Below are 26,335 nucleotides of genomic sequence, written 5' to 3'. Positions count from 1 at the left end.
TTTTTTGGTCGCCACGGGAAGGTGTGGAGCTCTGCCTCGGGACGGGTGATGAGCCAGCAGAGCTCCCGAGCTGCGATCAGAGCGCAGCCGGTGTGCGTGGTGCTGTGCTGGGGGTCAGCCGCAGACACATGGAGGATGGGTAGCGCATCTAGAAGCGACTATAACTAAAATTACTTGAACCTTTCATTTTTAAAGCTCTTTCCACTTCCAATTTGGGCATGACATTTTTCAAGTCTGAACTCTTCTCAAAAGTATTTTTGGAAAGTCTGAACAAAAACAGTGTAGCCATCTCAGTGTAAAGTGACTGCTGTGAAAGTACTCATTTGCTGTGACACATTTTTGGCAGACAACTATTGAACAGCTTTAGGGCCTCATTGGAAATGTCCAAAAGTGTTTTCAAAATCATCGTATAATTATTATTGCTTATAATAATGCTTAGAAACTCCACCCAGCAATCGGAGACTTAAAGCCCTGGATAGTCCATAATACAAGCGGCACTGAAAAGCGAGTGCCAGCCCTCAGGGACTTGCAGGAGGGTTTGCCAGCAACAGCGGCGGCAGATCCTCACGGCCAGGGGCGTGCAGGATACACGGGCTGGCAAACCGGGGTCAGCTGTGGAGGTTTAACTGCGTGCGGGTGCTCGTTGCTGCTGGCGTGTGGCACATGGTGTGAAAAAGTGTTTGTGTCAGGGCAGTTGTTGCCATCGCCGCTGGTAACAGCCCGGGCATAGGGAATTGCTCGGCTTTTGAGCAATGAGGTGGACTCTCTGAAAGTAAGGTTTTAGAATTGCCAGGAGATGGGAATAATTATGTCGCACTTCCCACTCGCGTTTTGATCTTGTTACACAAGCCTCAGTGAATGTGAAATTAGATCCTCTCCTTACAGAAACGTTCCAGATTAGTTTCACTTGATACGTTTTTGGTTCCATTATTAGAGCTACATTTGTCCCAAACTTTTGAAGTTTTACTTTATTAAACTATTTCTAGTGGCCATACTTTATGGATTCTCTTTTCACATTTGTGTCTATACAATAAAGCTGTGAAGACACAAACGTGGAGGAGTTTCATATTGGTGGAGAACGCGGCATTCCCTGAAGCTGCTCATCTCAGATCCGTGCTTTCTGTGGCACCCCATGATCAAAAGCTGTGAAATGCCGTTAACGTTGAGTCGAGGCAAGTGGACTTTCTTTCCTGAAGCTTTTCAATTAAAAATTTTCGGTAGTTTTTCAGTCAACTGTTTATTTCATGGAAAGAAATAGTTTGAACTCTAAAAAATTCTAACATCATATGACCTTTCAACTAGTATACTGCTGAATTAGAAGAATAAGAAAAGCCTTTATTTATTGCTGCCTTTTCCCCAAGCTCTTCGTTTTTAGTTGCATTAAAATGGAATATATTTGGGCATAAAAGATGACAGCTCCTTTTCATGGCCTTTTACTGTATTTTTGCTGTGGCTGGTCAGATGCTTTTATCTAAAGCTTTGTTCTTTACAGTGGAAAATTTTGCAGAGGATTTAAGAAAGCGATAGGCGAGTTTTCCGAGAAAATAAAATTTTCACACAATACTTTGTGCTGATCGGGAAATGGGATTTTGTGGTGGCAAAGCTCCATGCTTTGCTGGAACTCTTGTTGGCAGTGATGAGCGTCGGGGTTCGTTTGCAGCTCAGCAAACACGCTCGGCCTTCTGCTCTTTGTTTTGTGGCACAAGCACTGGTTGTAGCGGGGCGGTGGGGAATTCTCCTGTGTCCGAGGAGCAGGACTTTATATTTTCCCCTCAAGAATCAAAAATCATCTTTAATGCTAAGTAATTATAAAATTGTGACATTGGAGGTAGTAAGAGGCTATGGAGTGAGGCCCCCTCCCCTACCTGCAGGGGATTGTTCAAGGGGAATGGGGGGATTTAAAAATGGGAATTCAACCAGTTATTCACCTAACAGTTTCAGTTCATCCTCTTCTGCCCCTGAGATACATCGTACCATCTTTATTTGTAAGCAGCATGAATGGATTATCACGTTTCATTCTCAAATCATCCGCAAGACACATTTATGTGAAGTCTTTGTATCTCTAAGCGAATTGGGAAATGTAAACCGCTCACAGCACCGCGGCCGAATATTCTCACAGGAGAAATATGAATATCCCGGTCCTAATTCCTGGGGGGAGCTCATTTGGTGGCATGTGACCTCCAGCTTTCGAGTTGCAGTGAGGACCGGGATCCGGTTCGAGAACAGCTCTGGGAAGCCGGAGTGTCGGCGCCGTCAGAGCCGAGGGGGCCGCCGAGGCGGTGCTGCCTTTCGGTGATGTAATGCGGCAGCGGAGGGAGCAGCCAGATGAGAGGGCGGCTGTGTCTGTACGGCTGTTCCAGCCGCAGCGCCGCTCTCCGGAGCCCCGCGGGCCGGGGTTGGGGGCCGGCCCCCCCGGGGCAGCCCCGGCCGGCCCCCCCGGGGCAGCCCCGGCCGGGCGCGCGGCAGGTGGCGCGGGCAGCGCGCGGCAGGTGGCGCCCGCGAGCCGCGCGAGGCCGGCACCGCCCCCCCGCCCGCGCGGGCCCGCACGTGGCGCGCGCCCCAGTGAAAAGCCGCGAGCCGGCCCGCGCCCGCCAGTGGCGCCGGCAGCGCCCGCCCGCTCCGCTCCTCCCGCCGCTGCGGGGCCGGGCCGCACAGCACACCCCATCACATCCCGGCCCGGCCCGGCCCGGCCCGCTCCGCTCCGCTCCGCTCCGCTGGCTCGGGACTCCGCATCCTCCCCGCTCGGCGCGCCCGCATCCCTCAGCCTCGGTTACCGGGAGAGGCACCGCTTCCAGGGCCGGGCAGCCCTGTCGCAGCAGGGGGACGAGGCGCACGATGCTACCGCTGACCTGTTGAAAGGGCCGGGCTTTTGGGTCTTCTTTTGTCTTGGCCGTCTTATTTTTTTTTTTTTTTCCTTCTGGGGGAAGTTTGCTCCCCAGCCTGTGGCCCGGCTTCCTCCACACCCTTTCCTGCTCTTCTTCCTCCTCGTTTCCAGGATCCGCTGCCTGCAGTGATTTCCCTCGTACCCCCCAGCCGCCGGGAGCGCTGGCCCTGGGGCACCCCCGCCGGACCTGCCCGCCGGCTCCGGGCTCGCCCTCTCGTCGGCGCAGCGGCGGGGCGGCCCCGGCAGGGCTGTGCCCCTCGGCGGAGGGGGGTCCCCGGGCTGCCGGGCCGCCACCATGGCCAAAGTGGCGGCGGAAAGTTGCGGAGCGGCTCCGGCCGAGGACTTGTCCAAGGTGTCGGACGAGGAGCTGCTCAAGTGGAGCAAGGAGGAGCTGATCCGCAGCCTCCGCCGCGCCGAGGCCGAGAAGATGAGCGCGATGCTGGACCACAGCAACCTGATCCGCGAGGTGAACCGCCGGCTGCAGCTGCACCTCGGCGAGATCCGCGGCCTGAAGGTAGCGGGGGGACAGGGTGGGAGCCCTGAAGTTGTTGCCCCGGCCGTGCCACCGGGAGCGATCTCATCAGGTGGATGGGCTGGGAGGCGCCGTTACCGAGAACGGCGTGAAAAGTGAACGTGGGCTGGAGTGAATAGCGTTTGATCCCGCTTAAAAATGGAGTGTCCGGTGAAGAGATGACCAACTCTCCGGCAGGCTGCGGAGCACAGCTGCTGGGTGCTCTGCCCCAGTATGCTTTGGGTTCATGAAGACTCTCCGGTCTTGTCACTTTTGCCTTAGACTTCATTGGCTTTTAGTGAGGTTAAATGATCACGTCTGAAGTGCACGTGAAAGAATAATATGCGGAGCTGTAGATATTCAAAAGGTGTTGTGTAGCTTGTGCTGTTTTCTGTCACTGTTTGAAGATGACTTATCTGTCAGGCAGTCTGGTAGGCTGCTGGAGGGAGCTGGTCGTTTCCAGGCTGCAGCGTATGGCAGGTGATGGCAAACCCTTGGGCTCGGGAACCAATCCCTACTTTATTGTCTGAAAAAGACATCCGATGATGCATTTCTGATCAAACCATTTTCGACTGTATACTTCTGCAGACTACAGTGAGAGGCAGACCAAGTCTGTCATGATTTAGCCCTTCTTAATTTAACTCTTTTTGTTGAATGAGAGGCATAGTCCCTAATGTTTCCTTCCCAGTTGTGAGGACTGGGAAGGTAGTGTGACTATTTAAGGATAATTACCTTGATGTAGCAGGTACACTTGTATTATAGACCTAGAAAGTTATTTGAAAGTAGGCGTAACTACAAAACGTTTTTTATCTTGTTGCTTTGAGAAAGGATGTTATTTTTAGGAACTCCCTTCAGTGAGGTGAGATTGGAGGGACAGGGAGATGCAGTGTGGGCTTGTGAATGGTTAGGTGAGAGTACATTGGAAGAGAGTTCTTGACTTGTAGAATGGTTTTAAACAACTAAATTACTGAGAGAATGCCTTTGATAGTAGCGTGGTATAAAATAGTACATAGGGGAAGACTGTTCCGATCTCCCAAGTTTTCCTGTTCTGCAAAGTATGAGTGTGTTTGTGTCCCCTCCCTCTTTTTGACAATATATGGTGTCTGAGGGTAAAAAAGACCCACCAGTGATAGTACTTTAATAAAAATAAAGCTTACATTTTAAATGTAAGTTGAATTACAACAGTAGTGTCTTTCTCCAAAGGTGCCGTGATGTCATATGGATTTATGCAACTTCCAGATAAGTAACAAAACACAGCGAGATGTGTAGGAAGGAGTGACAAATTCCTCTCTGAGTTCCCAACTCCTCAAGTGATGTTTAACTTCCGCGTTTTGTTCAAATGCCCCAGCTGGAACTTTGAAAAGGAATTTGGGAGAAGGCGGTTTTGAGCCCTGCGTTGGTGTCTGGACATCTGTTTTGTCCTCTGTGAACTGACCGGTCCATGAGTACCAAAGACCAGCTGCGCCTGGTTTTGCTGGATGGTGCCTCCTGCCTGATGAATTGTGGGCTCCCACAACTTTTGTATTCCACTAGGGGGTCAGTTTAAATATCTCACACCAGCAGAGATTTTTAAGGAGACCTTGTAGCATCATTGAGATTTCTCCTTTGTTGAATATGGGGTTGAAATTGGTCAAGTTCAAAGTTATTTTGAGGCAAAGATCCAATGCATGCATGCACACAAATCCAATGGAGTCAGAAAAGCTTCCTTGTCTTAAGAAACAGTGCTAAAATGATCTTTCCATAAGGCTAAGTTTTTAAGAATTATGGCTCATTTCTCCTTCAAATGTCATCCATAAGAAGGAATGAGTATTTAGATGGGAGAAGGGTAAATACAGTCATGAGCCAGTTTAGTAAAACTAGGAAGATGAAATATTGAAAATGTTTTCTTTGGTATATTACTCTGCTATAGTAATAGCTTGAACATTTTTGCTTCAGACTGTTCCTTGCTTAGAGAAGGGCATGGAACCATGTACTTCATTTGGTAGGAGTGAAAAATCTATTAAAGCAGATTATTTCATTTCAGAGTGGTTGAAGCAGTTCTGGTTAAATGATGACTGACAAGGTTCTTTTATGCAAATCTGAAACGAAATCAAAGAGAACCCAAATATTTTAAATCTCCCAAAAGTTCATCTTTATGTGTGAATGTGCTTTAGGGAATAGAGAGTATAAATGTTAATAATTAATGATTTAAGTGAGATTTCTGATGTACCTTGCAGTTTTATTCAGCAGTGACTCTCAGGTGCATCTTTCTCAAGGGAGTGGGGTCATCATGAGAGAGCTTACGATCTGTGCCCAGTTTGGGAGCTAAATTATTCTGATACTTAGCGTGAAAATTAATTAAGGACGTGAAACTTTTTATGCTGTATCAGAAGTTAGTCTCTGAAGCTTTTAAGATTAGCTCCACGTTACAGTGATTGATTTTTTTTTTTTTTTTTTTTTTTTTTTTTTACTGGGCAGCAGCTTTGCTTATTTGAAGCTGTTATAATATGCCAGATCTACCCGAACAATTATTTATGCCTCGTTTGAGTGCTTAGGTGACGGGTTTATAGCAGTGCTGGTCACTGGCTTGTATTGTGGTAATGATATAATGTTAATTCTTTTAGACGCTTATCTCTCATGATTATCTTTCTTTTGAAGGATATCAATCAGAAGCTGCAAGAGGATAACCAAGAGCTGCGAGACCTTTGCTGTTTCCTGGATGACGACAGGCAGAAAGGCAAGAAGGTGTCCCGTGAATGGCAGAGGCTGGGCAGGTACAGCGCCAGCGTTATGCACAAAGAGGTGGCCTTGTACTTACAGAAGCTGAAAGAACTGGAAGTGAGACAAGAAGAAGTGGTTAAAGAAAACCTGGAGCTGAAAGAATTGTGCGTGTTGCTGGATGAGGAGAAAAGCGGCGGAGCGGGCAGCCGGAGCTCTATCGACAGCCAGATCAGCCTGTGCCAGTTAACCACAGCGAGTACCTACATCAGGGACGTCGGTGACGGGAGCAGTACTTCTAGCACGGGAAGTACAGACAGTCCAGACCATCATAAACATCACCCAAGTACTAGTCCAGAACACCTTCAAAAGACTCGGGGTGAAGGAAGTCCTGAGCATCAGAAACACCGGAGTATCAGCCCAGAGCACCTGCAGAAGCCCAGGAGTTCTGGCAGTCCTGATCATCACCTGAAAGGACCAAGTCCGGAACATCACAAAACCATCGTCAAAGCACCTGAACAACAAAAGCACAGCAGCAGCAGCCCAGAAACTCTCCCAAAGCACATTTTGAGTAGTAGCCCTGAACACTTTCCAAAGCAGAGGCCTGGTAGTAGCCCTGAGCATCAAAAGCACAGCAGTGGCAGCCCAGATCATCTTCAAAAGCACACGTTGAGTGGCAGTACAGAACATCTCCACAAAGTGAGGGGTACGAGCCCTGAGCATCTCAAACAACACTATGGAGGAAGCCCAGAGCATCTCAAACATCTCAGTGGAAGCAGCAGAGAAGGTACCCTCAGGAGACAAGTAACGGATGACCTGTCACCTCACCACAGAAGTATATACAATGGAATGAATGGTGGGTCAATACTTTTAGTGAAAACTCACTTTGAAAATTACTAAGGTAGTTTCAAAGCTATTGCAACTATTTCTGGAAAAGAGAATAATGTTTTATGTGAAATGAAAGATAACGAGGCTGGTGTCAGCATTATTCCTTTAGCAAGTGAGTTAGTCTGAATGTACCCGTTTGTCCATCCAGCGGGTGTTGGGTGGATTAAAATAGTTGAGGAGAAGTGTGTCTGGGGTGTTGGTGGAAGGTGTCAAGAAGCAGCTCTTGGCCTTGATCCTGCTCTGGGGCTGTAGATGGAAACTCTTTGTCCCTGGGCAGAATCACACACGTTTCGTGTCCTGCCTGTCTTGGAGTCAGGACAACGAGGTGCATGTCTCCAGTTGCAGTTCCATGTTCCTAACCTGCTCTGTCTGGAGATTGAAAGAGTTTAAAATTTCCTGTTTATTGATGAAAGGCTTCTTATATCCTTTCCCATAAATTCTGGAAAAGACTCCAGATGAAGAGCTGGGCTCAGCATAAATGAATCTGATGGCTCCTAAAGCTTTGAGTTTGCATGAGTTTAATTATAACAAATTAAAAAGATCTTAAGGGTGCAGTTTTTCTTTGTGTTATTATTGCTGCATTTTAGAAACATACCTGATAAACATGCCTAGCTTTTAAGAGCTGTGTATCCTCACTGATTGAAATTAATTATTTTTTTAAAGACAGTAATAATTTAAGTATTTTGTTATTTTGAAAGACAAGCAGTTACAACAATATTGAAGTGAATGAAATATAGCAAATGAAAGTATTAAAAACGAAGTTCAAATATCTTACTGTGCTGTAAAAATAACTTTCTATAGACTTAGCAGAATTTCTATACTCTGCTCCATTTTTTCTTCCATGTGCTTTGAGATATTTTCATGAAAGAAATTAGCGTCATAGTTGAAAACCCATTTCTGAGGCCTTTACACTTAGATTTGAAGTCAAGCACTGAAGAGAGTGAGGATTTTGCTATAGTAAATTGTCTTGGATGGAGTTGATGTGTTTCCATTTTATGAGCAGCTGGGAGAAGTTGGATTGGCGTCGGTGGAACTGGCCACTTGTTGGATCTGCTTGTGCGGTGGGGCAGACAGTGAGCTCTGTGCCGGGTGCTGGCCTCAGTTCTCGTGTTGCTCTCTCACGTCAACCCATTTACCAGTTGTGGTTAACTTCCAGGATCCCTTCAGTTAAGATAACCTGCTCTGCAGGAGTCAATCCCAGTTACTTTCAGTGAAATGTGTATGCTTGACAGGGCTGATGAACCCCAAAGTGGTAAGTGTAGAGTCTTCTCTTTTGAATGATTTGAAAATTATTAATAAGATTAGTGTATGACAGCTGTGTGAAGATGTGTAATGCATAAGTTATAAAAGTTAGTCTTGCAAAACTTTCATTAAATACTGTATTTCTTTCTCCATTCAGTTCATTCAGTGATTCTTTCTGTTTAACATTGACCTGGCCGTAAGCAGGATGAAGTGTGGAACCAGACTTCCTAAAGGTGGCTTCTTACTCATGCTCATGATGTTCAGCAATCCAGTCACTGGTTAGATAGAAAGGTGATCCAAGGTTTTAAGTGTATATTTTTAAAACGCCTTTGCAGTTTCTTGGCTTCCAGCATGGTGGGCTTTCTGACACTTCTTTTGGTCCATATAGTCTTGTTAAGAGCTCTGCTGTATTATTAGCGATGCAATGAAAGCAGTCGTTAGTTTAAACCTCAGTTGACTGGCATCGTTTGTGCAGGGTATTGAAACTATCTGCAATTTGGACTCAAGCCACAAGATGCTGGAGACAACAGCTGGTGATTTGGGAGTCTGTTTATTGACTTTAATCAGAGCTCTGTCTGTCCTGCACTTTATATAATCATTTTTGTAGAGGACTTCTCTCAGCAGTAAGCTGTCAAACCTCTCTTCCTTCATATTTATGTAATTTGATGTAAGCATGAGGCTTAATTCTGACATTCATCTGACCTTGGTCGGTGGTAAAACTCTGGACAGCTTTGCTCTGAGGAACAGGTCTTAAACTTCAGGAGAATGCTTGGTCTGCACAGCCAGGCTGAATCATTGTGGGGGTTTGTGTTTCGATTTTTGTCAGATACTGTGAAGTTGTGGAGAAGAACAGTTAATATGGAAGTGGTAAAGGTGCTGACCGTTGTCCTTGTTACTGTTGTGAAAGCAATGTGTAAATCTTAATTTGCATGGTCTGTGTCTACCCGTATAAGTGAACCTGGCAATGGAGTATAGATGGGGAACTGATCTTCTGCATCTGTTGTAAGGAATGGTGAAATTGCAGAAACGTGCGTAAGAAAGTGGCTTGGAAACCTGGCTCTAAACTATGATGAGCTGTACAAAAGGATGCTATTTTTGATTCTTATCCCAAAGTCATGTAGTAAGTATACTATATCATGTCGGCTGTACCTAATTTGTTTTAAAATGTGGAGTATATTTAGCTAGTAGATGTTTGATTGCTCATCGGCGTGATTACTTTGCAGGACACTTGTAGTCTTATTGCAGCACTTGTGGACTGTCATTTGAGCAGCAAGAGTGAAGTGCTTGTGATCCTAAGTGACAAATAGCAAAGACTAACATCTTTTGTCTCCTTTGTAAATAAAGGAGTAAAAGAATATATTGTGACTATGTAATCAGAAGCGATGGATTCAGCAGCGTGCAATTATCTATACCAGAGCTTGGACTGGATGGGAAGATACAGGGAATGGAGCTGGAGGATTTGCAGGTTTCTGACAAACTCTGGAGCTAAAGTTAAAGCAGTTGCAATACGATATTACAATGCTATCGGTGTAGCTGTAGCCTGCTTTACAGGAGATGGTATATGCATTAGTTATTTGGGCTTCATGCATATTTGAAGCGGTCATGAGGTTTGCAGGAACTTCTTCAGTCTGGAGCTGCCTTTGGTCCATAGGCACAGCTGAAGGAATAAAGGATGTGATGAGAACATTTCCTTTCATAATTCTTCTCACTTTCTGCACTCAAAGGTTTGATCTTGGTATTTTTCCTTGTAGGACATGCCAGCTTTCATTTATAAGATTTATAAAGCTTTGGAAAAAAGAATACTTCAGAGTTCTACACATTTTTCTGAAATGGGGTCCTCAACCTTTGGAGTGACAGAAAATGGGATGCGAGAGCTAAATTTGACTTGATGTTTAACTGAAAACGTGTATTTCATTTTAAAGACTCTAACCAAATAAAACATGATAACAATCTTTTGGTGTGATCACATTCTGGGTAATGAGCACAGAGGTATTTGGGATAGAAAAGAAAGATTGCTGAAATTAGAAGAGAAAATACCAGCAGTAAAAACATTTTAAAGAGAATGTTTGTGCAACCTGGAATCCATGACAGTTTAATTCTGACACAAGTATGTGGGCTATGAGTGCCTCTCTATAAATCCCTGTGCTTCCAGCGTTTGCAATCTAAGTGGTGGTTTTCATTCTGAGCAATTTATTGTAAGCTTTCTATTTTAAGAAGTCCTTTGTTTTACTCTGGGCTTTGACTTTTGTGTGAAAGGAAAGTATCAGAAGGCTTTCCTATGCGCTTTTTGCTTCCTGCTGAGGTTATTAATGAAGAGCAGTCAAACTGCTGACCAGTGCTGTGTGTGCCGCTGGGGCTGCGAGGATTCGGATGCAACCGGTGCGACAGCACCTCTCCTTCAGCAAAGGTGTCTGCAGGCTTTACATTTGGAACAATTTCTGCTAGAAGTGTGCTTCTTATAAGGAAAATAAGACGAGAAAATACTGCGCTGAGTAAAAAGAGGAAACTGTAGTATGACTTCAGAGAGAAAACACTTCTAATAACGATACTTACGAGGAGTTAACTGCTATCCTCTCTGGAAATAGCTCGCATGCTGCTGGCCAAATAGCAAAGTGATGCTTAGGTGTAGGTTTGTTGTGCTGCTTAATGGTGAAATGGAAATAATTTGCTGTGATGAATAGTGATATACAATACTTGGTGTGTGACCTGAACTTTCCTGATGGCCCGTGCCGCCGGCCATGCCAGGATGGAGAGTCCTCACGTTAAAGCCTCGTCTGAGTCCTTGCTTGGAGAGAATACGTTTAACCTGGGGACAGGACCTCATGTAACATGGTCCTTTGCACAGCTTTCTGAGTTACAGTGTTATGGTTTTATAATAGTAAAATACGGTTTTAGAAATACTATAGTGATTAAATTGTCAAATTCTCTGAACTCTGGCAGTTATAATGCAGAGTTAGAACATTGTAATAACTCTTGCTAAGTGCTGCTTGCTTAAGAACTTCAGCCTTGTAAGGTATATTACGTGTGTTAATCAAAGGGTGTCCTGTCTTTTTCTGTTCTATCTATTAAGGGATTTTTTTTTTAAAAGGTGTGGAGGTTTTTTTGTTTGTTTCTTTGGTTTTGTTTTGTTGTGTGGTGTTTTTTTTAAAAAATTTTATTTTATTTTATTAGGAAGCTAACAATGGGGAGTTGCTGCAGGTTGTACAGGGTTTGGAGATGAGTGGGTTAACAATTAGGGAGGAATATAACAGTCAGTGTAGCGCGGGCTTAAAATTTTGTGCTACCATTCACACACAAAGGGCACAGATGCTGGCAGGAGTCAATGACAGTGAGACATTCCAAATTATAGGGTATTTAATGAGGTATGCTAAAGTTTGTGTATGTAACAAAATGGCTCTAGCAATGAAAATTCATTGGCCTCTGAGCTAGTAAATCATGTCTTAATTAGTAAACCGAAGCACAACTTATCTTAGGTCTTACTGTTATATACACTGATATATAGTTACTGAGAGAGCATTGAGAATTATCTTCAAGTCATGATCTTGATATAAATCTTGTCTGCATGTACTTCTCGAGTGGTTAAAGGGTGGGCTCCGTTAAGAGAATCAGCTGGGACTGGAGCAGAGCTTTGACTTTTGCATAATGCAGAAAGAAGTACATCTTAATATACCACATCCATGCGTGTGAAAAGATTAAAACCAAATTATACAGCGCTTGTGGTATGATGGGTTTTACCACCACCTTATCCAGGAATCCATAGAAGAGTCCACTGCGTAACCATTGGTGTTCTTGTCCGAAGATAACTGTGGCATTGAGCCTTGATAAAGGGACAGAGCGCCGTGCCATGGAATTTGGAGAGTATTAATAATAGGATGCTCAGTTGTTACTAAACTCTTAAGCCACACTAGCAGGTTTAGCCAGACCCTCGTTGCTGTGAAACAGCACAAAGCTGAGTTCAGGTCCTGAGCCTTTGGGTAATACCAAATAAAAGGTAATGTGGGAATCCCTGGAGGCTGGGAGAAGAGGTCTGGTTTGTTTGGCCTAAGGTGAACATCAGCTTCTGAGTAATAGAAACCGCAGGTGAATTTCACTCTGGTGTGTTGTTCCATTGCTGTTAATGGCAAAAGTTTTTGTGTCTCCATCGGAAACAGCCCGTCCTGGTCCCTGTTGGGTGAAAAGAAAAAAAGGTAAAATGTTAACTGCATTGGTCTGATCCAGCGTGGCAATTTCTCATTTCTGTAAGGTGGTTCTTTTGGTCATTGTTCCTTTGTATGTGGATGCAATTTTTCAGCACCCTCGTTCTCCAGCTGTGGCTTGTAATATTCCTCAAGGACTTAATAATATGCTCTTCGCCGTTAGTGCACACGTGAAGTACTGTGAAGGGTTTTAGTAATGTTCTTTGGTTCCTTTATGTACACGAACTAAGAATCTTCTATAATCTTTGGGGCATTCACAACCAAGAGATCTAAAAGCATATTTAAGTAAACAAGGAGAAAAATCCACCCTTCTCTCTTTCCCCTCTTTGTGCTATTTCTTCTTTTGAAATCTGATCACTTGTGATGGAATTTTCAGGCAGTATCATAACAGAAGGATACAAAAAAAATGAGAAGAGGGATGGATCAGCCTGGAGGAGGCCTTGGGCAGTGGGACTGAAAGACAGTGAGATGAAAAAGTAATAAGTAATCTGTTTGGGAGGAAATTAATGATACAAGTACAATGTGTGTGGGGGAAGGATATCTACTAAGGTAGGCTTTAAAAAAATTAATACACTAATGATACCAGTCTGTGCATATTTAGTGTTTTTGTAAATCTTTCTATTTTTAGTACTTTTAATTCCGCAAGATACACAAAAGAGAGTCAGGATCGTGACTTGAGATCTGCCCGTGAGCATTTGGTGCACAGCATGGAAATGTTTGGAAATTTATTGCTTGTGAATGGGAAAGCTGCTATCTTGAGCTTGGCTGTCTTAAGAGATGAACAGTTATGTGAAGGCTGTGAATAACAACTAGTCTTAGTTCCACTTGTCAGTTCTCCTGTCAAACTTTTGGCATATTTGCATTGTTTCTGTACATTCCTGGGGAGAGGAATGAACCAGCAATTTAGCACCTGTGTACTTCAACAAATGCGTGTTTCTTCAGACCTTCATTTTCTATTTGCATGATTTACGTGAACTTTGCGCTGAATTATTACAAATATTTTGTCAGGTTACAGAGGGGAAAAATGGTGACGAAGGTTGTAATACTGATCTGTAAAAGTCCATTTAATGATTTAAGTGGTTATTTAGACTAATCAAACACAGCGGGGTTCAAGCACTGTCAAGAGTAATAGATACGTTATAGCTGAAAAAGCACAGTGCATGTGGTGCGCACCAAGATTGAATGTCTTCTAAAGGTCTCTGTTTTGGTACTTCCTCAAGGTTATCCAGATTATTCCAGAGCTTTTATGCCTGTGATATCGAACTTCTTTAATCTGATCAATAGTGAGATCCCTCCCTCAAATGTTTGACCTCAAAACTCACTAGATTTCTTTCACTGCATCTCTTTAAGTTCCTGTGAATTGTGAAAATTTGCCTTGATCAACGCTTGCTTTAGGCTTTTGGAGCATGTACTTGTAACTTGTATTCAAAGAGAAAATATATTTGCTTTTTACAAAGGTTACAGGGCTGATTCATCACTGTAGCTCCCATTTCTGCGAAGTTCAGCAGATAATTCTCAGTAAAAGCATTGACAGGTGACCCACATCCCCTCTTGGTTTCTGAGTCTATTTTTGGTTTACAGTGGATGAATCTTAATGATGCTAAAAATCCATCTTATGATTTTTGTGGTCTGAAAGCATTACCGATGGCATTAAGATGAGTCTCTAAAAATACTGTTTGATTACGAGAGAGGAAAAAAAACCCACTTCACTGAAGCACAAGCGTATGGACGCAGCCTGAAAATTGACTCAGGTTCTTCAAAGATTTGAGCACTTCACTCCTTGCTGACACCTGACTTGCACTGCAGTGGGATGCCTGGACAGAAGACGATGCTGAAATATCTGTGCTCTTGCAGTGAATGTAGTCACTTGTCGTTATGGTCATTCATCTCGCTTGCTTGTGTCCGTTTTAGGATTCTTAGTGACCTGAAGTTAAATTTTGAATTTTAGGTTTTTGCAATAAATTCTTAAAGAAAACATGGAAGCAAAGCATTCCAATGTTTTTTTTGTTTCCTAACCAGCTCTCCCACCACCAAGACGAAAGGCTTTGCAATCTTAACTAAACAGCAGAAGGTACCAGAATCTGTGTCTCCTCCAGGTACAGGTGCTAAGAACTCTTTGATTTATTCCTTGTTGTTGGAACTTGACGCCTGACCTACATTCCAGTCAATAATGCTGAATGCTGCATTTTGACGGCTTGCAACCATAGCACATACAAGTATTTTGGAGAACTAGGAGGACAAGAAGCATCCTGAGCATATTAAAAGAAATCCTAATTTCAGCATTAAGGCCTTGGTATTTGTATATCTTACCTTCTCTATGAAAGTAAAAAAATGGAAACATTTCTTAACCTTTTAGAGCATACTGAGTTGTTGTATTCAGGCTGACAACAATGAACTGCTGGGTTGTCTGACAGCAGAGAAGTGAGTGATCAGACCACCTTGCAAGCTTGGATCTCAGAGGTTTGTCCTCTCAAGTCCCTCCACCGTCCTGGCTTCGTCAAGAATGAGTTGGATAGTGTGACCTCCCGGGATTGATCACCCTGCTGCAATTACATCCGCTTGTCCACCCGTGGAATACCAAAAAGATACTTGGGGAAGGCCAAAAAGAGATGTAGCACAAAGGACTTGCTTGACCCTCTTCCGTGATAACTCTACAACAATCCAAATTAAATAAATTGTATTGTACTTAAATGACAAGTCAATGCTTATCAGTTGCCACCTGGAAATGTGAGCGTCAGGCACTGAGTCAGTTTCCTGGGCAACATATTCTATTCCACCTCTGTTGCTTGATGGTGGTTTTATTTTATTATTTTAACTAACAAAATTGACAGAGTTGAATCTGATATCAGTTTGGAAAATGGATATTTGAAGGATTAGTGAAGAATGTTTGAATGAGAAATCATTTCTGTTTGCTTTGAGAGCAAAACATCTGTCGGTTTTATCAATATGAAAAGATCTGTACTTCAAATGTAGCAAACCTTGGCTCTGTCTGCCTCGTGTTTGGTAGAGGTGCACTTAGCAGATGTATTTTTCAGTTAATTGATGTTAGATATCAATCCTATGTGTCACTTAAACCTAATGAGAGACTTTTAGATATTCATTGGCCCCGTTACATGAGAAACAGGGTCTTGACTGTGAACATGCAGTCCAGTCACACTTGCTCTCAAACTTAACATTTTGAATTAAGTGCTTTTAAAACCTCCAAAATTTTGTTAGATTTTAATTGATTTGTTCTTGTAATGTTGCTCAGAAATCATGATGCATAGCAAGCAAGAGGCTTTTGAAGCTGGTGGGAAAGGGTCTGTAATGGAAGATTTTCACTGCCCAGAGTGAGAAGGATCCAGATAGTGGTTTTATTCTGTTTAGTAGGAAATGCTGTTTCCCAGGGAACCAGGAGCATCTTGATTCCAGCCACTGAGCCTCACTGTGTCTGTGTTTTTCCCTGTCAGTGCAGTTTTCAGGTGCCTCAGGAGTGTGAATAGTTGTGCTTGGTAGATGATAAACAGGCCAGCCGGTGGGTTTACTCGCCTGGCTAGCAGGGCTGTCACTACGGTGCTTACTCAGGATTAAACGTGTCCTATTCTAGCTGGTGAAACACAGCGGGAGAGGCTCTTCGACAGAGAGTTTCTTCACTGCTCCAGAAGTCTGAGTGTGTCTGTGGTACGTTTAAATTTTGCTGAATTCATGAACATCTGGCATAGGGAAAGACTGCAAATCTCTAACATGTTGGTCATCAGCCTAATGGCATTGGTGCATCTTCTGGGAATCGCCATTGCAGCATGTCTGTTCTTGTCAGGCCCAGTCTGCTGACCCAAACCCTTCTGCTCTGGTTGGTGCTGTGTGCGCTTGTTTCAGCGAGTCCTGGGAGCTTCTGAGGGGTCCGGAGCAACACTGTGACCTGGGAGTGGGGACTGTGCTCCCAGCCGGAGGAGGGGAGGACACGGCTGTTCTGCTTTGCTCACTTGGTTGCTTTCAAAAGCCATCAGAAAGTCCCCTCCTTGCTTTTCTAACAGCTCTTTTCTTAGATAAGTCTGTTTTGAGTGTGGTGTAAAAATTGGGGCTGAGGTTACATGCCTAGAAAACACCTTTATGAACAATTAGCTTCATACGAACATTTTCAATGTGTTTCCTTTCAAAATGAACTTTTAAAGCAATGCTTCCTTCCTTCCTGGATTTCCTGAATTATGCTAACCAAGCCAGTGAGGAGCAAAGCTAATTTTAATTATATTGTGTGTATGTGTGTGCAGCAGATGTGTTACAAGTTGTTAATGTACCTTTTGCGTTTACAGGGCTGCTTAAAGGTGTCTTTGCATGTAGAGAAAGTGATTTACAATGAATCCAAACTTTGAGTAAACATGAAGTGGCAGTGATGGCTTTAGCAGAGAAAGCTACGCTTTGCTATCTTGTTTCTTGTGGCCTGTTTTTTCATCTTGCAGACTAGTTGTGTAACTGTCATTATCCTCATTTGGGAAATAGAGATGCTGATAGGAATTGGAGGCATGGACAGCTGTCAGCTGGGGGTTTCACATTGCTAACTGGTACGACCAAAAGGAACATTCATCTTTCATCCAAAGAAAATATGAAAATGAAAGCTCTTATATGCTGAAAAAATGAGAACACAATATTTTGGCAAGATGGTCATTTGGCCCTTGGTATCAGTCGCTAGTGTGCGGCGGTGTGAACGTGCCGGGGTGAGGGGAAGCGGTACTGGGCACATCTGCATCTCCATGGCGAGTCCCAGCCTCAACATCTGTGTCACTTGGCAGATGTGGAAGACAAGAACTTGGTGACTGGTGTATTTGGAGATTTTTTTTTGGCTGAATGCAGGTAGGTGGTTCTGCTGCTGTCAAACACTGCAGTCGGAAATGCTTATTTCAAGTCACGTGAAGCAGCGGCTGCATTTGAGGGCAGACTGGGCACAGGTTCTGCTGTCTGCCAAAAGATGGAGCTTTCCTGTACAAAGTCACTGGAGAAGAGTAATTTCTAAAAACATTTATGAATGGCACCGATCGGAATTCAGTCCAGGATTTAAAGCTCCATAGTAATGTACGCTCAGTAGGGAACCAGGCTTTGATGTTCCGGAATGACAGCCCCAACATTTCCAGTGGGTGATGTGTGATGACAGGACTGCAGTAACAATTCTTGTTCCGAGTGGCAAGTGACTGCGATTCCAGCAGCTTCCTGCCATGCTGAGCAGGGGGTTTAATGGCACTTCTTACCGTGACATGTGGGCTGAGTGCAGTTTAATGTTTCGAACCTGTGCAGAGATTCAAGAGATGTTGGCATTGTTACTATTTTAATCTTACTAGAGCAAACACCAGGTTGTGCGTCCTGGGCATGATTTAGCAACCTGTTAGTCTTTTAATTATCTCCATTCTAATTAGATTGGTCTGATTATTTGGTACTTGAAATAAGTGCATATTTTTAAGTTCTTAGGGCAGTAGCTCTTGGAAAAAATTCATTGCTTTTCATTTTACAGGCATTTTGTCTTTCATGCTGAAGTATGGGAACATATGGTGCTGCTTCTGATGTAGCACTTGTCTAAATATCTTTGCTTGTAAAATTTTCTGCAGAGCCATATAATTTTCTCCTGTAAAAACATTCCTAATATGTTTAACCAATTTTATAACTACAGGATGGGATTATCACGTTTTTGTCATTGTAAACTTTTACTGGATGTAGGTCAAGGAATTAAACTGCGAACCCTAAATAAGAAAAATGAGCAGTAAATAGATAGTATGGAGGGCAGGAAATTAGACCTTCTCTCTGCAATAAATGAACATGCTGAAGATGTGTATGCCATCCTTACTGTGCGTCAGGCTACACCGAATGCTGCAACAGAACAACTTAATGTGAGTAGCGCTCGAGCTGTTTGTCCTGAGCAGTGATTACATATCTGGAGATTGGAACCATTTTTTGCCTGGTTCCTTTTGCCATCACTTTGGCGACAGCTAAGAGCCAGCAGTGTTTGCTTGCTACCTAGATAATGGTAGAGTGATGACTGTTCTCCTGATAATGCAAAGTCACAGTTTCTGTGAATGTGATTTTGGCTGTGCTTTGGAGCTTTTTCCTCTTAAGGAATTGCATGAAGTATTTCACTGCTTTTTGGGAACATCGAACTAGATGGGGAAATGTGATGGGTGGGGAGAGAGAAGTGCAGGATTGTGCAGCCTTTGGATGAGCTTTGGCTGTGCCGCGGTTACTCCTGTCATCACTTTTAGGTGAAGTTTAAGTCAGTGGAAAGACTGGCGTTCACTCCTCTTTCTGAACTGTTGGCCTGCGAACAGGCATGTGAAAAAACCCATCCAGGCCAGGCTTAACTAGCGGCGCAGAGTAAAAGGACAGGCAAACAGAAATTTGTGGTAGGTGCAAAGCTTTGTAACTCCACATAGATGAAAAAGGTCTTTCTAAATTTATCGGAGACTTTTCTTTTGAAAACTGTGTTTTTCTTAATATCTCGGATTAAAAAAAGCCAAGCGACTTGCCTGGGGTCTGCTTTGGTAGCTGCTGATTGTCGATGCGATGAGCATTTTGGATCCCAGTGCTGTGACCCCACGTTCATCACAGTAAAAGATGTTGAAGCAATAAGCCCAGAATCTTGAGGGTAAATCATCAGAACTCTGTGGATTTGTTGAACGTATCTTAACATTAGAAGTTCTGGTCCTTAAGTATCTTGAATGAAAAGAGTGTAATATGTTTTTTCAGTCACCCCCTTTGCTAAAGATGTGGAAAAGAAGATAAATCCATATACAAGTATATCCTATGTTATTTTTTAAACATACACAGGAGAGAGATTCAAAGTAGAATCAAGAAAATACTGAACTAGGATTGTTGGGCTGTTTTCTTACCAAACAGTGGAGTCCTTGAGTGGGAATAAGAATTACGATTGCCAGGAGCAACAAGTGACCTGGTGACACTTGGGGTGCTGGAGGTCAGCAGATAACACGGGCAGTTCCAAAGTGCTGTTCCAGCCTGTTCAACTCCATTTTGATTTTTAAGAAAAAGGGAATGTCAGAAGAGAGGAAATTTATCTTACTGCAAAAAAAACACCTGGTCACACAAGAATTCTCTTTTGATTCTATTTTCACAGGAACGTATGTTTCACACTTGATAGTCAACTCTTTCCCTAAGTCTTTGCTTCCCGCAGTAGTTGACGTATGAAAAATCAGTATGTATGTGGTGAAGGAAACAGGTGGAGGAGCCCACATGTAATAAATTCTTTAAAACATAGACATAGGAGAAAATTTCTTTTCCTCCAGAAAGAATGGCTTGGAAACCATGGGGAGAAAGGACAGAGGGATCTGCAAAAAGGTTGGATCTCTTTAATTTCGTTTTTGGTGGGAAGAAGAAGTGAATCTGAATGAGAAATTGATCACACACTATTTGATCCTGTTGTAGAAATATTGCCATTGATTTCTAGAGGAATGGGATATAGCCGCATTATTTGCCTGTGATTCTGTGCTTTTCTGTTGGTAGAGATTAATTCGCTGACACTTAAAAAATACCCCAAACCAAACTAAAAAATGAATAAACAAAATCTACTTGACTGCATGGAGACTATATTAACTTTTTAATCTTCAAGATGATTGTTATGCCAGAGCCATGGGGGCTGAGGAGGGATTTTCCTTCAACTTTTAGTCCTCAGACTAACCGTGTGCTTGCCGAGTAGTTCAGTAGTTGAAATGGTTCAGTCGTTCTCTAAAAATCACATAGATACGTGAAGCTGAGACTTCTTGATTTTGTTTGGGCTCTGAGGAATAGAACGTGAAAAGCTATTGAGGTTCTCCCAGCTGGCTGGAGGCTGCAGCTACATTTACCGTGATCAAGTGCTGCTTCATGCATGAAATAAATGCTGTGGTCCTGCGCGGGTGATTGATGATCTGTTGCCTTTAAAACTGTACAACTAACATGCAAAATTGATTTTCAGTGGGTTATTCATGTTATCACTTGTTTGTACCCCCTGGAATCTCATATGATTGATAAACGTCATTTAAAAACAAACTCAAAATAAAATGAGAGATTTTAAAAGGGTGCTTTTCACAACAATAGCCCCCATTTCACCATGACATGCTTTGCAAACCTAATCTAGCAGCAGTTTATGCTGCAAAAGATGTTTATAGCTCACTTTATTGTGGTTCCTTATCAAATTACTGGTCTTATTCTGTAAGGCTGTCCGGGGATTGACTTAAGCTAGGTGTATGGATCATCCCTCTCCGCCTGGTCCCTTGTTACCCTCGGTGGTTTTGGGCCGATCTCAGCTGGCAGGGCTCAGTGTGGAACTGCCCACAGCGGGGCCCGCTCAAACAGGCCGATTTGCAGCTCCAACTTACGTACCTGCATCCACCCTTGAACTTCCAGGGAGAAGAGCCTGGGATTAGCAAAAACTAGAAAACTAGGAGGAGGATCCAGCCAGCAGGAGATGGAGAGAGGGAAGGCATGCGAGAGGCAGGCTGTCCGAAAGGAAATGATCAGCTGTGTGTGGCAGTAGCTCTCTGGAGGGCAAATATCCACAGGTGCGGAGTCTAGGGGTTTCTTTGTTCTTGTGCAAATCAGACTCGGGTTTGACTCTGGTGCTGTGGGGATCTGAAAATACCCGTTGCTGCTTGCTGAGTTTGTTCCTTCAACTCTGAGCCGATAACTGTGTACAGCTAACCTGTCTGGAGGTCTCGTTTTGGTGATCTTGCATATACAGAGGGAGCTGACGATGGGTGTCGGAGCCTTCGGTGAGCAGCACGTGTCAGAGTCCTGCAGCTCAGCTGCACGTCTGCTGGTGGAAACATCCACATCGACCATGCTCCACAGATCTGTGGAATATACACTCTGACAGCCTCAGTAACACCAAAATGTTGGACTTAAGTGAAACTTTTCAGCCGCTTTGTGGTTTTGGTCCTTGCCCTGCAGAGATCAGGTGAGCCGATGACTTTGCTTTGTTCAGAGGTTGTTTTCGTAATTCTCCTTTGCACACAGGCTCTTGTGCAGTTCCAGAGCAACAGAAAAGCTCAGCAGTGTCTCAGCTAACAAAAGCAAACACTCACTGTTTCATGTAATTCTTGATTTATTTAAAATAAAAGAAGTTGCGCTGTTGGAAGCAAGGCTGTTCTCAGCATTTGTAAGCTGAGCAGGGTCAGTCTGGGTCGTTACCTGGATTTTTAACCTCTGGAAAGAACAGAGGTGTCAGGGATGTAAAAAACCATCATCTTATGAGTCAGTCATAAATACTGTGAGGGTAAAGGTTGACATACTAAGCTGATATTCTTTCTACTTATTTGAAGTCCCAAAGACTAAGAGCTTTAAAGTTTTTCCAAGGCTCTTTGCAAACATTGGTGGTGGAATGTATTATCTTCCGTACTTACAGCTCGCTTGACTGTCTGATGAACAACTGGAGATATGAAGGAGACAGTTTCCTTAAAGGGCTGTTGGCATCTCAGTCGTCACCCTTGGAAGAAAATTGAAAAAAGTGAGTGAATGTTGATGTTGCAGTAGACATGGGTTTGTTTTCAAGGACTAAGCTTTATGCTCAGTGTAGTCGTAAAACAATGATTTCAAATTATTGACTTCTGGAATGTGAAGTCATCAAACTTCTGTTATGGAAAAATCTTTTTCTTTTAGAGAAATGCATCCTACATGCTGTTCCCCTGGTATATAAACTTCTCACATTTCCTGTAGGTGTTGTGCCTGAGCACCCAGGGTGCGCAATGCACGAACTCTCTCAGAACCACTCAGCCTTGGCTTTGATCTCAATGGTAGAACATGTTTGACTGTTGTCTTTTTGCAAATACTACTTCAGTTTCCCTTCTGTCTCCATGGCATGGTCCTCACTTTATTTGCAACCTAAGTAATAATAATAAAAGGTGGTAATTGTTGTTGTTGTTGTTGTTATTATTATTATTATTATTATTGGAAATTGTGCATAATTCTGAATCTCATCTTGGGTTTAAAATACCTTATGGTTGCTAAAAGAAGAGATGCTAAAATGTGTCACTATCCTTCAGACAGGATCCTGTGATCACTCTATCGAAGTCTAGATGGGTGATGGTCCAACTATCTCTCTTTCTCTGGAAGTGTTGGATGCGACAGATGGAACAGATGGGGGTTCATTTCTGTATAAGACAAGGAAGATGCTGTGTATTTCAGTGCTGGTAAAAGTGTGCGTTCTTTGGACATTTTAGCAAAACAAAAAAAAAGGGCTCTGCAGGCCACATGGTTAGAAAAAGGGGGTAAAAAAGCCTTTGGCCAAGAACAGCATATGCATAAAATTTTTATGTTTTGGAATATAAATAATTATTAGAATTAAAATGTATAAAAAGCTATAAGTGTTGTAATATAGCAAGGAATGAGAGACAATCTTGAAACAGGATAAACCTTTGGTATAGACAACAGTGAAGGTCTAATAGTTTTGGTTTTGTGGGCTTTTTGTTTGTGTTTTTGTGGGGGGTGGGGGGGTGTTTTCGTTTGTTTGTTTGTTTTCCCCTATTTTTGCATATTCTTTTCTTTAGAGGAACCAACCCAAAATCCTTTCCCAGAGCTGACGTTTCCCAGGTAGGCAGCATCAGCAGGAATCAGAAAAGCCTCTGAAGGGCAGACAGCTGGTGTAGGAGTGCAAGGAATAGTTTGTAGGCAGTATTCGTTACACACAGCACGATGAGCAGTTACAACAATGACCAGATTTGGTGTCAAGTTTTGAAGATAGAGCCTAGAAAAGGGGAGAAAACTGGGAAGCATTGGCTGAGGGTGACTTTTGTCTAGATAGAAGAAATAAATAGTAGCTGTTTCAAAGGTAAGCAGAGGTTGCAGAACACCAGAACTTTAATCTGCTGGTTCAAATTCATATCAGGGCTGCTTTGAGTTATGCTGAAGGTGCAGGACCTGGAACCACGTCCTGTTTCAGAGTGTACAAGATGAGCGTTCTCTTCAAAAGTGCAGTTCTCCTGCGGAGATTGCTCGGGGGGAGACGTTCAATCACAGCAACGCGGTAATTGCTGCAGTGTCAGATGCTGAATGCCACAGTTTGATACTAAGCGCTGGTGATGTTCTGGATGTCATGTCAGAAGGGATAGATCAGAAGGGAGGTGTCCGGGAATATGTTGCAGTGCAAGTATTCTTGGTGCTGACACTATTTTTGGAATCTTTTCACTTGCCTAGGCAGTATCTTGATGAAATTGAGTAAGACTGAACATGTTTAAGGCTTTGGAGTGGAAAGAGAATAATGATGATGTTTCTCTTGAGGCCAGTTCTTATCTCACAGCCATTTCTTCACTTCTCCTTTCTCTGATTACAGGAGCTGGTTTAATCTAATTTAGTAATAGCTGGAAAACAGAGTTGGTTTTTTGTTTTTTGTTTGGTTTGTTTGTTTGGTTTTTTTGGTTTACTTATTTATACATCTTAATACATCTTGCTGCTTTCACTTGCTTTCTCTTTTCTTCCCAAAAGAGTTTTAACAAATGGAAAGACATTATCTAGTGAGGAGGGAAGAAAACAATTCCTGACTAAAGAGCTGTGAATGTTAAATCCTGGTTTCCTTTAGCAGTGGTAAGAGAAGGACCTTGTGAGCGTGACCCCATCCAACCAGCCCCCTGCAGCCACAGGGAGCGGGAACCGGTTTGGGTGGGTGATCCAAATCACCAAATAAGTTTAAAAGTTGAAGAGATGAGGTGTCAAGTCCTTAGCTAATGTGAGGTGGCACAGTGCAACAGACTTCGGACTGATGGGGAATCTGGCTTTGATTTTCAGATATTCAAGCCATTTCAGACATTACATCAAATAATGACAGCTCTTATGAAAGCTGCAAAGATTTGGATAGCGGCCATCCCAGTGATGCATAAGATTTTCTTTTACATCTTCCTTCCGTACCCTGGCTTAATGTTTAATAAAATGAAAAGTCAATTTTAACTGGTAAGCTCAGACAGTATATTGTGTGTAATTCATGACGCAGATTCACTAAAGCTGTGTTATAAACAGTAGGTCTGGTTGCAAGGTGAGGCATTATAGATCTGTAACTCCCCTGCCACTGTAGCCAAAAGGGTAACTGCCTTAACCTCCATCTGAAAGCAGACCAGTGCTCATTTTTTTAATGAATACCATGTACTCAACAAGGATCTTGCTCAGTTTCCAATGCTTTTCTTTTTTTTCCTCAACCCCTTAATTCCATTACTGTGGCACCTGGTGTCCATAGTTGGCCCCAGACTCTTGCTTTTCTGTCTCCTCTGTAGAAGCCTGTGCAAAAAAGTAGTTTTGCGTGTGTCTCCGTCGTGCTGTAGTTTTGGACGTGCTCTCTTTAATGAGCTGACAGCTTAAGCTGGGCCACGTGCCTGTTTTATAGTCTGGTGCACAAGGAAGCCTGATAGCAAATCCAAAGGTGATTGATGTTGCAGCAGAACTTTAAAAATAAGATGAATTAAACTGTGGATAGAGTTTTCTGGGTTTGAGCATTCTGCTTTGGGGTTCAAAGCTAAGCAAATCAAGCTCCACACCGTATTTCATGGGTTCTTTTATTTATAAGTGAGCAGCTCAGCTGGGATCTTTTTAGCCTGACTTGAAATTGTAGCTTGATGGTTTTCTGATAAATAGTCTGTCTCCTGGCCTTTTCTGAAGCTGTGGGAAGAAATGCAAGCTGCATGTAAAGTCACAAGAAGAATAAGCTGTATTTCATTTTTACAGGGATTTTTATCAGCTGCTATTTTTATTGCGCTTATACGTTAACACCATTAATTTTCAGTTTTGTTGCTTAAAGGTTTGAAACGAAAGCTTACTAAAAGATGATAGGTTTTTCAGTATTTCCTGGGAAAGATAAAGGGAAATTTCAGCTAAGAAGCATCAGTACTGGGTTAAAATAGAATATCCAGCGTTTTACAGCTAGTCGGCTAGGTGTGTTGCTTATTTTAGAGCATCTCAGCTGGTTTGGACTTGATCTTCACAGAGGTCTGGATGGGAAGACCAGTAATCTGTTGACTTCGAAACAGGTGAGGCCACCATGCAGATGCTGTAGTGAGGTTAAAAAGCTATACCAGTGCAGGAGCAGGGAAATCGATACCTACAAATTCACCCAGAAAATGCTTTTTGCTGTGGACAGAGAATTGAGGCCGCAGGTGAATGGGAACGGCTTGAGTCCTTGCTGGTGCCTGCCCTGAGTGATCAGTTGCCTTTGGTGAACTGGAGTGTGAAACTGCAGAAAGCGTTGGCATTTCAGCTGAGGAGAAATCCTGCTCCTCGCCTGGCCGTGCCCAAAGCCTGCCACCTGAAAACCGGCTATTTATAATGTATGCACCCATGCAGAATTGTATTTGGGACACTTCAGTACCGTATTTAGCACTGCTACCTCTAGTGAAAAACCTTACCTTTTGCTTATTAATTTTTCTTAGCTTGCTCTAAGCTTGTCCCACATGTCACTTCTTTCTGCCTCTATGTCCGTGGATTCTTAAACAAGAATAAAAGGACTTTCAGGCAAGCGATGAGATTAAATTGACACAGCATAGGACTGGAACTGGAAATGTTAGACTAGTGTTATGCCTTCAAGTGCCCTTTTACCAAGTGAGAAAAACTGTCTTTAAATAAATGGTTGGGACATGAAAAGAGAATGACATTTGAAAGAGAACAAAGGGAGCATCTGCAGAATTCACAACCAAGGTGTGAGTGAGTACAGGAAGAAAATCCCAGTAAAGCAGCAGTTGAACCAAGATTCTCCCCAGAAGAGATCTCGAATATTTGTCCTTCTGTCACTTTTTTTAGAAAAATATTCAAATGTCCTTGGGAGTAAAAACACATTGTGGATACTGTTTGTTTAATATACGAGTCATGCCTGGAAACATAAACTTACTCAAGATGTGTTCTGTAGCAAAACAAACTTGTACAAGATCAGCTTACCTGAATATGGTAAATTTGTCCAGTTCCACGAGAATGTGATGTAAACACATCATATTG

The 26,335-nt window shown here is 43.0% G+C and overlaps 1 protein-coding gene across 4 annotated transcripts in view; it reads left to right on the top strand.

The window, feature by feature from the left end:
• Positions 1 to 3,091: 3,091 nt before the first annotated feature.
• CCDC85A (coiled-coil domain containing 85A) overlaps positions 3,092 to 26,335 on the top strand; it is a 61,414-nt gene continuing 38,170 nt past the window's right edge. For 3 of the 4 annotated variants that reach the window (XR_010605935.1, XM_065631342.1, XM_065631343.1), the window contains exons 1-2: positions 3,101 to 3,398; positions 6,033 to 6,948. Coding sequence is in view for 3 of the 4 variants with exons in the window: in XM_065631342.1 (XP_065487414.1) it covers positions 3,180 to 3,398; positions 6,033 to 6,948 (1,135 nt within the window). In the remaining variant the exon portion in view is untranslated. Of the gene's footprint in view, positions 3,399 to 6,032; positions 6,949 to 26,335 lie in introns of all 4 variants that reach the window. The other variant, XM_065631344.1, reaches the window with a different exon arrangement.

This window comes from Caloenas nicobarica, chromosome 3, assembly GCF_036013445.1.
Source record: "Caloenas nicobarica isolate bCalNic1 chromosome 3, bCalNic1.hap1, whole genome shotgun sequence".
Classification (NCBI taxonomy): domain Eukaryota; kingdom Metazoa; phylum Chordata; class Aves; order Columbiformes; family Columbidae; genus Caloenas; species Caloenas nicobarica.
This window is presented reverse-complemented; position numbering and strand designations above follow the sequence as displayed.